This window comes from Lactuca serriola, chromosome 8, assembly GCF_051521515.1.
Source record: "Lactuca serriola cultivar US96UC23 chromosome 8, Lser_US96UC23_V15, whole genome shotgun sequence".
Classification (NCBI taxonomy): domain Eukaryota; kingdom Viridiplantae; phylum Streptophyta; class Magnoliopsida; order Asterales; family Asteraceae; genus Lactuca; species Lactuca serriola.
In genome coordinates, this window is record NC_136415.1 from 188,097,399 (window position 1) to 188,112,205 (window position 14,807).

The window sequence follows — 14,807 nt, forward strand, 5'->3', positions numbered from 1 at the left end:
ATTGATCGTGCGAGCTCGTTTGGAAATTGAAGTCAGGACATCCAATCCTAACTTTGATGGGGAAAATGTTAAGGTGTAAAGTTCTCGTTGGATGTGACTTACCCTCTTGTATGTATAAATGGGTTGATTTTTTCCTATAAATAGGAAGTTAATGACTCTCATTTAGTTAAGAACTTGTAAGACCCATTTGATAGTTAGTTTAGTGAGAGAATATTGAAAACCCATTTGTACTCTTACTATTCTAATGGAGCTTAAACGTGTTTATTTACTCCTTGTGTTCTTGATGTTTGTATGATTCAGTAGATATTTATAATTATGCACATATCATCATATTTAGGGTCACTACAATACATATACCATTAAACATTTAAACTTAAATATGACAGGTTTAATATTCTCACATTAATTTTCTGATTTATTTTGGGTGGGTTATGATTATAGAGGTATCTCAACTTGCATGACCTAACTAGAAACTAATAACTGATCTATATAATGCATAAAAAAACAAACAACTAAAACTTAAGTTCAGTGTTACCATAAACCGTCCTCCGAAAAACTCTCTTGCAACCTCACTAAACACCACTTATGTTATAGTCAGTTGTCTCTACACTTCCTTATCTTCCATTTCGTTTTCATTTTGGTGTCTCAAAGGATGGAGGGTATTGTCCTATTTTCATTTTTATATCCCTAGCTATGTTAATATCAACGTCAGTGTATACTCACTTCATCCATCAACCATCTCACAACCTAATTTGAAAATTGCAATCTTTCTATTGCGTTCCAACTTTCACATTTTTTAATAAGAAAAATAAAATATATTAAATTAATAAATGAAATATATTATTAATAGAAATTTTTTTTGAAGAGTAAACATTATGTAAAAATATTTTATTCCCAACCCCAACATGTGTTATATTGCACGCTTACATGCTGATACCGCATTCACCTACGTTCTAGTCAAATAATAGAGTATATTGGAAGAATGTTTTGTTAAAATGGCTCAAAAAATAAGAAAGTTTAAGGGTATTTATATGTTTTTTATAATTTTTTATTATTATTATTATTATTATTATTATTATTATTATTATTATTATTATTATTATTTTGTAAAACTACTCGTTTTGGGTTATAAATCATCACGACAACCTTGCAGTAGAGGCTTCTCTTTTACCGTGCCAAGTGGTGGGAAGATATTCCCTCCGGCACCACTATGTGTGCTCTAAGATCGATGGTATAAACCTCTATTTATATTGGTTCACTCAATCTCCGTTGCTTGGTAATCAAATCTTCTAAATAGAGGTCGCTGGGAACAGGACACAATTACTTGGTAATAAAAATTTGTTACTAAATAGAAGCGTACGTACTAATTACCAACTTATACGTATCATGTTGCTAACCAAAGGAACCGGACTTCATGTAGAGGTGGATTGCTTATGTGAATGTTCAAAGAAAAGTTTTCACATTATTGAACTGTTACAAAATCATGTGAATATTCAAATATACCGACAAACGAAAATAATAAAAAATATAACGCCATTATGTTACTAAGACGTCTAGTACAGCATAATATGCAATCAGCACAGGAATGGATACAATTGTGCCAAATATGACCCTGGATGTTAAATTGTACAACTGTGAGATCAAATTAATTGAACATTATTTTTAATTTATCACATTATTTATGAAATCGAAATAATTGAACTTACGCTGTGCTAAGCACATTCGTATGAAGTTGGTATTCCTTAGCAAACACAAAAGATGCAATGGCTTGTGGTAGCGCAGCCTGTAATTTAACCATGAAAACAATCAATTAAAACAAGATGAAATATGGAGGAAGATATAGGTGAATTATTAAAATAATGGTAACATAGACATGGACTTTTCTGTTTTATTTTTCTACTTTAGACATTCATATTAATTTATACTAACAATTTTCAAGCACCATATGTGCCCAAATTTTATGGCGATTACAATCAATGGAGGTTTGTTATTGAAAACCTACTTCATCCAAATTTAGGAATATTGGAGGGTGATTGATGTTGGAGAAATTTTTTTGAGCAGTATGTTGATTGTTTTCTAGTGTTTGGCTACATTAGGCATATAGACGTACATGCCTAAACAAATAAGAATAAAGCTGAATAACAAGAGTTAGAAATATGTTGTACTTGGAGCAAGCATGGATTCAAAGGCATACCTCATACTATTTATGTGACCCATCTTTAAATAAGTAATCATTAGTTGGGATATGTCGAATAAGAAGCAAAATGGGATGAAAGAGTTGTATCAATCATATGAACCTATTTTAAAATTTAATGAATTAGCAACTTATGGTCCCCATTTGATCCCTACCTAACCGATTAACTCTTTAACGCAGTCCACTGACTAGCTAATGTTGAGCATTTTTTACAACCTTGTTTTTAAGTTATCAAAGATTGACTTTATTGACTTATATGAATATGTATTATTTGATGTCGTTTCGGTTATTGCAGGATTATCAAACAAGTTTATCATAACAAAATAGGTTAATACGATTAATACAATACTAATCATGCGTCAATTAGTTTCGATTGATATGACACTTATTCAATGTGTTCAAATTTCTTTGTGTGCAACTACTTAGCTCGTTTTGTAGGTAGATATTAATCGCTAGGTGCCTTATAGTCGGTTGAGTAGCGCTTAGGGACGATCGAAGATTAATCGATACCTAATCGGGATTTTTACAACACTGCTTGAAAGAAATAGAAGCGTATGGGCTCTATGAGCCAAAGTGCTAAGTGCTAAGCAAAAGTGCTTGCCTAGAGCATACAAAGCGCCAAAAATTCAAAATAACAAAAAATATGGAAATAATCATAAATATATTAAGTACATATTGATACATAGTATACATACATACTTATAAACTACAAATAATACATTACTTACATACTTATGCCTATGTGAAAAATATAGACTTTAGAAAGAGAGTGAAAAAACAATCTAAAAATTCTACACCTTTAAATTGGGGTACGCAATTTGTTCATTCTTGTAGTTAAGTTAGTTCAAGTGAGTATCAACAGAATGTCAATCTATAATAAGGTGAATCGAGTTGTAAAAATTGAGTCTAATCAGAATGTTGCTGATATTCTAACTAAAACTTTGGTTTCCAATGTTTAGTTTGAAGGGGGGGGGGGGGGGGGGGGGGGGGTTGAAAATAAGAATGTAAATGTCTCTCAAACTTATCATTGGTAAGCATTATATATTACAGGTCAGTATTTGTTTAGTGACAATTACTAAAGGTTTAATTGGTAAATATATTGTGATGTTATTTGTTATAATTATTATAGAAAAGGGGTAAATTTGTTAACATCTTGTTTTAAGGGAATGCGGCTGGTTTCATTCGTACTACAGGTTTGACTAGCAGGTTTTATCCGTTTCTTGAATTTGTCGGATATTACTTGGATCTGGTGGTTTTCTCCATGTTTCAACTCGATGTATATATTGTGAATTTTGTGTTATTTTTCTCATAACTGAGAAATATAACACACACACATACACACTTCAAGTATCTCTCTCAAGGACAAGTTAGGGTTTCTTCATCTTTTAGGGTTTGTTCATACCCTGTGTTCTTTATTCCTTTGTGAGGGCATGATACAAGAGTGTTGTACTAAGGTTATTTGTAATGAGTGAGAGATATTTATGTAGTGAGGTTTTCTTGTGTAAGTATCTTAAAGATAATTAGGTCTTATAGGTGAAATTTGAGCATCCTTATTCCTAATGAAGAGGATAGAAGACTATCAACGCGCTTGAGGTGAGTTCATTACCCAAATGTCCCTTATATAAGTTATATATGTACATTCATGAAATGAATTTTGAAAGGAGTTCTTGAAATGGGGACAAACATTCTAGCTTTGGAATGGAAATTTAATCATGATCATGATGAGCTGAGACTTGTATGACACTCATGAGTACCAAAATTTGGAAGTTTGAGGTTTATTGTGATGATATTCTAGACAAGCCTCACTTCCAATATGATATTTGCTATCCTATATATATATATATATATATATATATATATATATATATATATATATATAGGATAGCAAATATCATATTGGAAGTGAGGCTTGTCTAGAATATCATCACAATAAACCTCAAACTTCCAAATTTTGGTACTCATAGGGGAGGGTTACTTGAGATTAAAAAAAAAGTAGAGATCTTGAGATTCAACCTCAGCTACATATTTCTCATTTGTCGGCGGTGGTATAGGTAACGGAGGTGACTGTGGTAGGGTCAATTGGTGTCAGAGGTGGTCGTAGTCGTAGTGGTGGTGGCGGTTATGGTGGTGGGGATGGTGGCGGAGGAGAAAAGAACATGCGACACTGTATAATCATTTATGATTATACCAGACAAGTCGTGTCGGTACGTCGGAGGGTTAGAGTGACAGGTGTGATATACGTGGCTGAGGTTGAATCTCAAAATCTTTATTTTATTTTTGATCTCAACGGAACCTATATATATATATATATATATATATATATATATATATATATATATATAAGTGGTTGACCTTGGTACCTAAGAGTATATATTGTGTTATGTGCTCAATGTTTACACATGCTCAATAACTCCACTTTTTGTAGATGAGCTAGGAGTGTATAGTGTGCTAAGGGATCATTGTTTACATAGACTCAAGTATTTTACTTCTTTTGAATTGTTTGAAGTTTAAGATTGATGTTAGGGTTTATGAAATAGAAGAATGTTTCATTGCATTTAAGTTGAACTTGATCATTTAGTTTTATTAAACCTTGATGATGTTTACGAATGTTTTTATTATTGTAAATCTTCTTTCCCCATAGAAGAAAGTGTAACTAATCTTTTGTTGTTTTAAAAATGTTTTGGCGTTTACTTTGTGTATGGAATGTGCAAGTTCATTACACTTAACATTGTCTGATCCCGATAGTTCTCACTAGGCTCACGAATCCTAACATGTATATTTTTAACATGTGTTCATATTGGAAGATTTAGTTAAATACCATGGAAAATTAAGCAATTAAGTATTTAGAACTTGTATTTAAAATTTAATATGTATGTAAGGGTATTTACTTTACAATTATCTCTTGATTATGTTGTACACTCTCGTATGAATTGACACTTTAAAACTTTATAAAATGTTAAGGACTTAACCGTTTAGGACCATTTTCCACAAAAAATAATATTCTTAAATGATTATCATTTTGTGAATTACCTTAAAACTTTAATTTCAGATAGCTCATACGAGTGGTGTTTTGACAAAAGAAGCACTTCGATATTTATGTTTCGTTAATCAATGTTGCGATTTGGTAGAGTTCAAGAAAACATAAAATTGTCATCCTCCTGTCAACATAAGCCAAATATGTGGCCACAATTGTATGTGAATGCCATTGTATTTAGTTAAAAGGCTTATTTAATCATAGTTGTCATATGGAATGCGGAAGTGTCAAGATTTTCTATGATTATAGTTCTATTAAAATGTAGAAAAATTCGGTGATGCAGATAGTGACCAAATGTCTTGATGTGAGATATCATTATCTACATCATTATTCAAATCAAGTAGTCATGGAGTTGGTATTTTGTGAAACTAAAGCTTGAATCGTTAATATCATGAGAAAGATTGTAAGACCAGACTTTTGTCAATATAAGATGTTTGCTTCTAGCTCCGACATGATAAGATTATTAAATTGCATCCTCGACTACGCATTTCATATTTAAAGGAGCAATTTATTATAGTAGTCAAAACTACTTGTTATTGAATAATAGGTCACATCACATACTCAATAAGTACGAAATAGGTTAGCATATTTTGATATTTTTCTTTGTATGTTCCTGTTTTGAAACTTTTCCGGATTATTATTTTTAGGTTATATATAACCATTCTCCTTTTGTCGAATATAGAAAGTCATTTTATGTTTTAAACTCTGATTTATCAATAATTTTTTCATCTTTTACAAACAAGTTTCCAAATGAAAACAAGTTATCACCACAAGTCACTAGTTGTGAAGTAGAAGTAAATTTATACCATGTTAGTCCTATGTAAAATATTACATCATTGCAATATGTACATGAGAATGAATTGATGATGAAAAGGAAGTGATGTTTTCTCATTCACATATTATATGGATGAAATTGGATATGCCGATTGTAGAGGGGGTGTCTAGATATTATTTCTAAAAAAAAATAGATAAGTAGGTAGTAGTGTGATGATACTACCCATTCGTAAGGTAGTTGCTCATGGTCCTGCAAGGGAAATGCCTTGGGGAAATATGGATCATATTGATATGCATTTTCCTTATGCTTGTAATAAATGATTTGTATTTGAATCCAATCCATAAGAAAATAAAAAAAAATGATAATCATTAGACTCCACAAAAAAGAACCACCGAGTTTTATGAAATTCTCCATGCTTACATATGTTTTTAGTAAGGATGACACTGAATTATGGTATGAAAGATGTTTATGTAAATGTTTTTGGAAACTAATCATAAATGTTTATGTATTGTATAAAACGTATGCATATAACAAGCAAATGTTTATTTTCATCATGCCTCAAGTTCTAAATTAAAGTGATTATAGTATGAGCTCATGTAGATAGGGAACTTTGGTGATCAAATGATGAAAACTTTTAGGGATTGTAAAGAGAGAAGGCAAACTATGTAATTCCATTTTGTTATACATAAATATAAAGGTATATAAACGATAATGGTATAGATTGTTTTTTTCTGTATAATTTTTGGTCATGTTTTTAACACCTAGGGTATGTTTGATTTTCTTTGGATAAGGATGAACTAGGCTTCCATTTGGATGGATATTTAGATATATTAATTTATAAGTTCGAATGTTAGGGTGTTACAAAACATCAAATCTCTTTATGCTTTTGCAGACTCCACATTTTTCATAAGAATACAAAAAAAATGTTTTAATGGTGTAATTCTTCTTGGCCTTTGAGTGTTTTGGAGGTTCCAAAATGTGGTAATTGTTAAGAAGGATAAGCATCATAGAGATTTTCTATCCGGGTTTATTGTTTAATTCACATATAATTGGATATCAAGTAGATGTAAACGACATAGGATTAGAGAGGTTGGTTTGGATGTCATGCCCATATCGGTGATTTCCAATTGATAATTTTCTAGGTTTTTTCTAGCTTATGGTGGAATTAGACAAGATGGGCTCCCTGTCTTGAAAGGTCATTAGTATTTAGTAAGGGTGTGCTTGGGTTTGCTTATTTATGGTGGTTACTGATTTAATTGGGGTCGGGACAAGTAATAAAGAGTTGTATATGTTTGGATAAAAAATATTTCATAAGCACTTATTGACTTAAATAAAGAGTTTTTGAAAAGTCATTTCCTAATTACATATAAAAACACTATTTGCCAAAAAAACTAATTTATCAATATATTATGTTTTGCTACCGAATAAATTAAACCAAACAGTTTTTTAAAACTTCAATTTGACACTAAATAAGCTAATAAACACTCTTACTAAAAAACTTAACTTTTTTTTTAAATAAGCAATCTGAATCATCCCCTAAAATAATCACCCTAGCCAATAAAATATAAAAAAGATCTTTATAGTAAAAGTGACATCGAAAAGGCTTTTAACTCAATATATTAGATTTTTTTGACTCTGTGATGACTAAAATAGGTTTCAATGATAGATGTCCTATGCTATCAATAGCGCGTTATAGCGGTGCTACAACGGCGCTATAACGTTTTGCGGTGTTACTAAACCGCTATTTTGAAATAGCGTTTACAAATAGTGGTGACGCTATTAGTGGCGCTATTGACCGCTATTTACCGCAAACCTCATCAGCGCTATAGTGACGCTACATCTGCTTTTACAGTTTCGTACATATTGGGCTACTTTGAAAAAGAAAAAAAAAATGATTATGTGTTATTTCAATATTAAATCTTTATTTTTTTTAAATAGTCCACTACATTTTTTGTCTTAATAAGTCCAAATAATAAATATAATTAATTATAAACTACAAAGCAACAAATGACAACTTCCCTTTTCTCGTGTGTTTCAGTACTTAGAAACTACGAACGACTTGAGCTGCAATGACATTTTGACACTTTTTAGTTTCCATATTACTATATTAAAATATTATATATAGATTATGTTATGTTTTTATATGATTTTTTATGATATTAATTCTATATAGTATTAATAATCTAATATATACATTTTGTATAAATATATAATATCAATTATACATAATATTACAAAACCGTTATACCACTACTATACCACCGCAATAATTGTGATTTCAAATAGCGGCATGTGACCGTTTTTAAAATTTCGACCACGATAACTACATAGTAGATGTCTAATGGCCTTATGTGTGCTCATATTTTAGCGCTAGTAAATGGATCCCAAACTGTAGAGTTTTTATGACATGAGGGTTTGTCAACCCATTTCCTTCCATTTGACTAGTAGAAGACATTAATTTGTTTTTGGAATAAGGAAAAGGAAAAGGGTTATTCAAGGGCGTTTGTCCTCCATCGATAAACATTTATATATCTCACTACAATATGAGGAAGATACCTTTTTTGGGTTATTGGTCACTTGATAATTCCCTCAATCTTTCCCATATTACTAGTTTCTTTATTTAGCATCATCGCTTAAGGTGGATCGCGCGGTCAAAAAGTAGCATTATTATTGGTGTTGACACACATCCCACAAAGGTGCTTTCTATGGCTCGTGCCGGCTAAATTACGAAGCTTTCTTATTTTCGCTAACCTATGTTGGCCTCCTTGGTAGGATCTCACTAAAAATATCATCCCCATGGTCTCTATCATCAAAAAATTCAAAGAGAATGTATACAATTAGAAAGCCCATAATCTCTCCATTAAGGGTCATTTAACACTTTGTAAAGTCTTAGTGTTTATTATTTCTCAACCTTTAACATATCGGTATTATTCTAGACTTGGATCAAATTTTGTATGGGGTCTTTGGAGGAACAAAATATTACATGGGTGACATGAAATAAGTCCTTATCATCTAAGAAATATGAAGGCCTTGGAATTCGAAGTCTAAAATACAAAAGAACATGGCATTTTTAGCAAAATCAGGGTGGTGATTCCTAAAGCATGAAGGGAGACTATGGTAGCAACTAGCAAGTAATCACTATTTTTTTTTCTGACCACAAATATTGTCTTAATGGGATCCGGTCACTTCATAAAAAGAACTAATGTTCGGGCTTTTATTATGGGTCTCCATAATCAATGCAATAATCTAAAAGTTTGCCCTTAACTGCTCTGTTTTAGTAATACTTTCTTATAACGTTTAAATCTGGATCACATTCCTTCTCATTTAAACTTCTAAAAGATTGGAATTTCAAAACTCGTTTCTTCATGTGTTTTATACGAAAAAACTCCTGGTCATTTAATGTCAATTGCAAAAGAGGTTTTAGGGTTAAGTATTCAAATGGTGGTAGTTAGGAACATTTGATTGCAATGTGTATCAAGTCTTTACTTCTTCACATGCCAATGGTAGGGGATTCCTAATTTTAGAAATGAAGCCTCAATGTATGTAGTATTATGGGTAAGACTATGGTTGATCCAAAGGTTTTGAACAAAGAATACCTTTACTCGATTGATCAAATCACACAATATGACAGACTAAGTCCATAGTTTTTCATGCTTTCAAAAAAGCCTAACCAATAACTTGCAAAACAATGAGCATCACAAAAAACTATGATCTATGTTGAGGCAGCATAATCAAGAGCCCCAATCTAAATTGAAATTTTTTACTTCTACTCGAGATTGAAGCGAGAGAGTTAAGCACATTGTTGAATGATACTGAGTCACAATAACCTCTTAGCATGTTTGACATAATGTAGTTTCTTACATCCCATATCTTATAGATATGGATTCAGAGACTTCTTTGTGCCATTTGGAACCTTAAGTTCCACCAAACGTTGATCTTAAGAAGAAACCGCCTTAGCGAAGGCACACCCGAAAAACAAATGACTAGAAGTATCCACATGAGTTTCCTAGAGGGGGCATAAGATATTGTCAATGTCAAGGCCAATTTTGTCAATATGGGCTTTTTTGGGGATTCCTTCAAGATTCAGTCGCCAACCAAAATATTAACTTCGTTAGGAATCATCTTGATCTGGTTTGTGCAGTTAGAAGAAGTAACCAGAAGTTTTTCATCAATGGTACTTGAGAACAACAATCTATCCCACTTGCCTCATAGGTTCATTACCAGGCATCTCTCTCTCTTTTCATTACTTTCCAAAACTTCTTTTTACATGGTCATGTCATCCTTCTAGGCTCCATCTCTCACCTCCATCCACCAAAAGTATCCCCAATCTCCACTATTGTGGAATGAAGCTACAAATCAAGAGCAAAAATTATAGGGTAAATGATTTTAGTGGAATTTTGCAATACTAAGGGTCTAACCAAAAGTTTGTATCCTTCTTGTCTCCAAGTTTTTTTTAACATAAGCACTATTACATCTATGTTTTTGTCTTTAAGAAACTAGACAACCACTTCGAAGGGCTAACAAGGGATCTTCTAATCTAAATTGGACTTGGCGCCCTATCTACACCATGTATACTTTTAACTACACTAACTCACAAGTTATCATTCTCCATTTTGAATCTCCAAATCCATTTGGAGAGCATAACCCTTGCAAACAGAAAAATAAGGTTCCCACTCCTCAACCCCCTTTATCTTTCTTTGCCAACAATTTATTCCATCTAACCCATGCCATGTGTTTAGACGGACCCTTGATTCTAAATGAAATTCGTTGTGTGGTGTATAACCAAAAAAGGTGTTGTGGTTTTAGGTCGAAATAGAAGAATCCTATGACACTATATCATGGGAGTATTTGGAGATTGGACGGCTCAATGACACATATGGGCTTGGTACAAAGTGGGGTAGATGGGTTAGAGCTTGCTTGCATTCATCAACCACTTCGGTTTAAATTAACAGGTACTCCATGATCGAGTTTTCTACTAGATGACTCCTCAGATTGGGTGAAGTGTATCAACACTTCATTATTGGTTTGTACCCCATAAACTCTCTTCACTAGTCCTAAGAGAAATAAAACATTCTTTCTAGGATTGTCATTTTTTCAAATTTATGTTCAATATGTGAGGATTAGTATGAATCTGAAGACGATCTCTTTCAATTATGTCCCATGACTCCCATCAGTTGGAGCTTAATCTTGAAGGTGTTACACCTCGAATCCTTTAGTATTTGAAGTATCGGCTGCCTTTTTATCATGGCAAAAGATCTCCGTCTCTTGGTCCCTCAAGCTACTTGCTTCAAGGTGCAGTCCTATCCTGCGTGTGGGCTATCTGAATTCTAAAGGCTCATACTGAGGTGGTTTCCTCACACAACTTTATTGCGGATGAGGTGCAAGTTTTCTCATTTCTATGGATCAATAGACGTACGAAATGTAGTGATATTAATTGGTTAAACCCATGTAGTAATCTTGGTTGGGAGTGGTTTGTTGTGTTTATCTCCAAGCTCCTCCCTATTTAAATATGTTTGTGCTTTGTATGTAAAAAACTGTTTGATTAAGGTTATATGAAAATGATCCTATAATCTAGCTATTAAAGTACAAGTAAATTCTTTGGTGGTAAAGAAAAACTCCACTGAGAAAACCGATCTCATAACAGTTGTTGAGTAAATGATATAGATTGATTTTAAGTTTACCTGAATGATGGCAATACATAAGACATCACCGCGTAAACCCACGATAAGAGAACAAACTGCCATCGATGCTGGTGCTACCACAAACCTCAGTAGCATCCCAAATGCCGCTAAGGTTGCACCACAATCAATTATCTTTCGTTGTAATGCCATGAACAATCCTGCATGTTCATACTAAAAGCTTAGCATCTCATTTTTTTTGTTCATGTGAATAGAGAAAGGAAGGAGATGTTAATGTTATAAACCGGATTAGCAATGCATTAATGTGCCATGAAAGGAAGTGAAAATTCTCACCCATGCAAAACATGGCAAGACCTGAACCAGCTCTAGACATTATCAATACTGATCCTTCCACAATGCTAGGCATTTTCAAATCCCACCTGGAGTAGATATGTACGCAATTGCAATCTATTTAGAATAATAATACATGATAAACAAACTCAATCTGTTTACAAATTAAACAAGTTAAGTTACCTGTAGGATACTAGCGCCCAAGCAAGACCAAGGATGCATGCATAGGAGTTAGGGTTCTTAGCGAGTTTTAGCCCCACAATCTTCATTAAAATAAGAAGAGATGGTCTTGTAGGTGTGGTAACCTCTTCATTATTTCCTTCCAGATCCCTTGTTGTGACTGATACCGAATCATCAAACGATTTGTTTGCACTCCAGAACTCGTACATCAACAGTAAGGTTATAATCCACACTGTGAATTGCAAAATGGAGTACTGGATGACAAGGTTTTCACCAAATGTCCCATACATTGCTCGAATAAGAGGCACCCCTACAACAAGTGTATTACTCAAGCTTGACAAAGAGAAGCTTGTGATTGACCACGGATAGTTTCCTTTCGTAGTGAACTTAGCCCATGATGATATTATTATGATGATTAGGGCTTTGGAGATGGCATCTGCCCCTAGGAAACGGAAGTTCATTTTATATGGATTGACGCGAGTTGTGAAGTTAAATTGGAAGAGAGGCATGATAAAGTAGCAATTGAGCTGGTTTATTGCATCACAATGGTCGGGATTAAACATATGCCACCACTTCACTGAGCCATAGCCTAACATTAGTGCCACATAGAGTGGAAACATTGACGTTATTACCTTGTAAATGTCATCCCACCCTATCATTTTTCAGTGTGTGTGGGTTGTCTTTTTCTTGGAGTTGTTTGTTCTGCAGAAAATGAATCAATGAGTTTGTTTATATATAGTGCACAAGGAGGTGACACTAGTACACATACCTAAGTTTGTTGAATGGAAGGAACTTGGAGGTTTCAGTAGCATCTTTATGGGACTCCACAAAGTCTTTTTTCTGTTTTTTTCACAAACCTTTTCTGGTTTAGGAGTCTTTACATCTGCTCGTGGGATTCTTCCAATCACACAAAAGGTTTTCCGAATTTTCTTTATCTTCCTGTGTCACTAACGCAGGAACAAAGAATTACTCAATAATATATATGCGCTAAATGCACAATTTTTTATAGACTATTCTCTAAAGAGACATTAAAATGTGCAAGATTGATCATCTAAAATGATGTGGAATGCATTTCTTGCAAAAACATCCATATGAATCTTCAAAAACATAAAGCACTTGCAAAAATCCCAACAACACAAGTCACAGGGTGATAAAATCGTACATTTAACAAATTCCAACTTATCAATCACCCGTTATCTCAAACCATCAAAAATATTAATAGTTTAGAATTTCTTTTATGAGAACTAAATAAAAGCTTCATGTGGCATTTAATTAAGAAGGTGATCCAAATAATGAAATAAAGATCGAGTATGAATACTATTAATTAAATCACAGAAAACAAGAATTAGTAATTCACATTGACATCACATTAATACATTAAACAAAATCAGAATTGGTCACACAAAAATGTATAGGCAGGATCTTATGAAAACTTATGCCTTTAATACTTTATGTAAGTGAGTACAAGGCTCTAGGGCAAAGTCAAGACATAAAAACATTTAATTAGCAAAACGGGAAATCGTAAATTGTCAAATTGATATTACCGGAGATTGTAGAGAAAACGCAGGCATATGCAACTGATAACTTGGTAAGGCGATTTTGAATACTCCAAACTCCAAAGCCAAAGAGAAAAAAGACTATTGACTGAATCGTGAGAATTAAGACGTGAGAGCTTAGATACAGAGGACTAGAATAGAGGAGATGGCGATTTTTATTTTTGATTTAGACTCCAAAGCATAGCACACTTGATACAGATTGGCAGGACGATAGGATTATAGGTGTAAAACATGGCAAATGAATGGAATAGCCTGATTTGTCTCCTCGTCTTCTGATCTACGTGCCCATATCTTTCCTTATTGACTAAACTGCAAATTTGGTCCCTGTTGTTAGCAAAAAAATATGTATGAAGTCCAAAAAATTTCCAACTTATACCATTGGTCTAAAATTACAAATTTTCCGTGGATGTGGTCCCTGAACAATTTGAAATGTCTTTTTTACCCTTTTAGTTTCTTTTTTTACATTTTTTATATTTATTTTGATTCTTTTTTAATTTGAAATTTAATAATAAAAAATTATCCAACCCCCCTCTTCCTTCTTCCCCCTTCTCTCTCTCATCCCAAAAAAACCAGATCCACATAGATTCACTTCCCCTTATCTTAATTTCATCACCAACACCACACTCCATCTCCACCTTAGATCCACCGGAAAATCAACAATGCTCGTCAAAATAATGCCTCCCACCTGGTGCGAGGATTTGCGAACAAAGACGCGAGAATGCAGCTGCAGAGTGAGAAGCAAAGAATACAAAATAAGACCATTTGCGATTGTTAAGGATGGGGAGTGAAATCAATGGTGGTTCTAAAACGCTTAAAATGTTTCAAAATCATCAAAAATGATTTTGTAGTCCTTGCGAGGAGCTTGAGCAGTTCATGAAAAATGATGACAAGTGTTGAAACGCAGATGAAAAAACCCATTTATTGAAACCCAATGGAACGACACCAAACATCTTAACCAAGAAAGGAACATAAAGAATCAAAATACAGAAGGATACCCAAGAAGGATGACTACAGAAGGGTTCTCGAACCTCGGTATTCTTGATACGATCCATTTTTTCAATATAAGGTCGATGTATCTGGTTCCAATCCCTTTAATCAT

General features: G+C 33.2%; 1 protein-coding gene across 2 annotated transcripts; it reads right to left on the minus strand.

The window, feature by feature from the left end:
• Nucleotides 1-1,442: 1,442 nt before the first annotated feature.
• LOC145068895 (auxin efflux carrier component 5-like) lies at nt 1,443-14,256 on the minus strand. Of its 2 annotated transcripts, none has more exons than XM_079015862.1 (7): nt 13,697-14,256; nt 12,922-13,091; nt 12,156-12,854; nt 11,976-12,061; nt 11,685-11,842; nt 1,707-1,783; nt 1,443-1,612 (listed from the first exon to the last, which is right to left on the minus strand). In XM_079015862.1, exons 3-7 carry the CDS (start codon nt 12,809-12,811, stop codon nt 1,537-1,539), a joined length of 1,053 nt encoding a protein of 350 aa, XP_078871988.1. In that variant the 5' UTR covers nt 12,812-12,854; nt 12,922-13,091; nt 13,697-14,256; the 3' UTR covers nt 1,443-1,536. The 2 variants fall into 2 exon arrangements, with proteins under 2 accessions (XP_078871988.1, XP_078871987.1); XM_079015861.1 differs by having other exon boundaries at nt 12,922-13,099.
• Nucleotides 14,257-14,807: the final 551 nt, after the last annotated feature.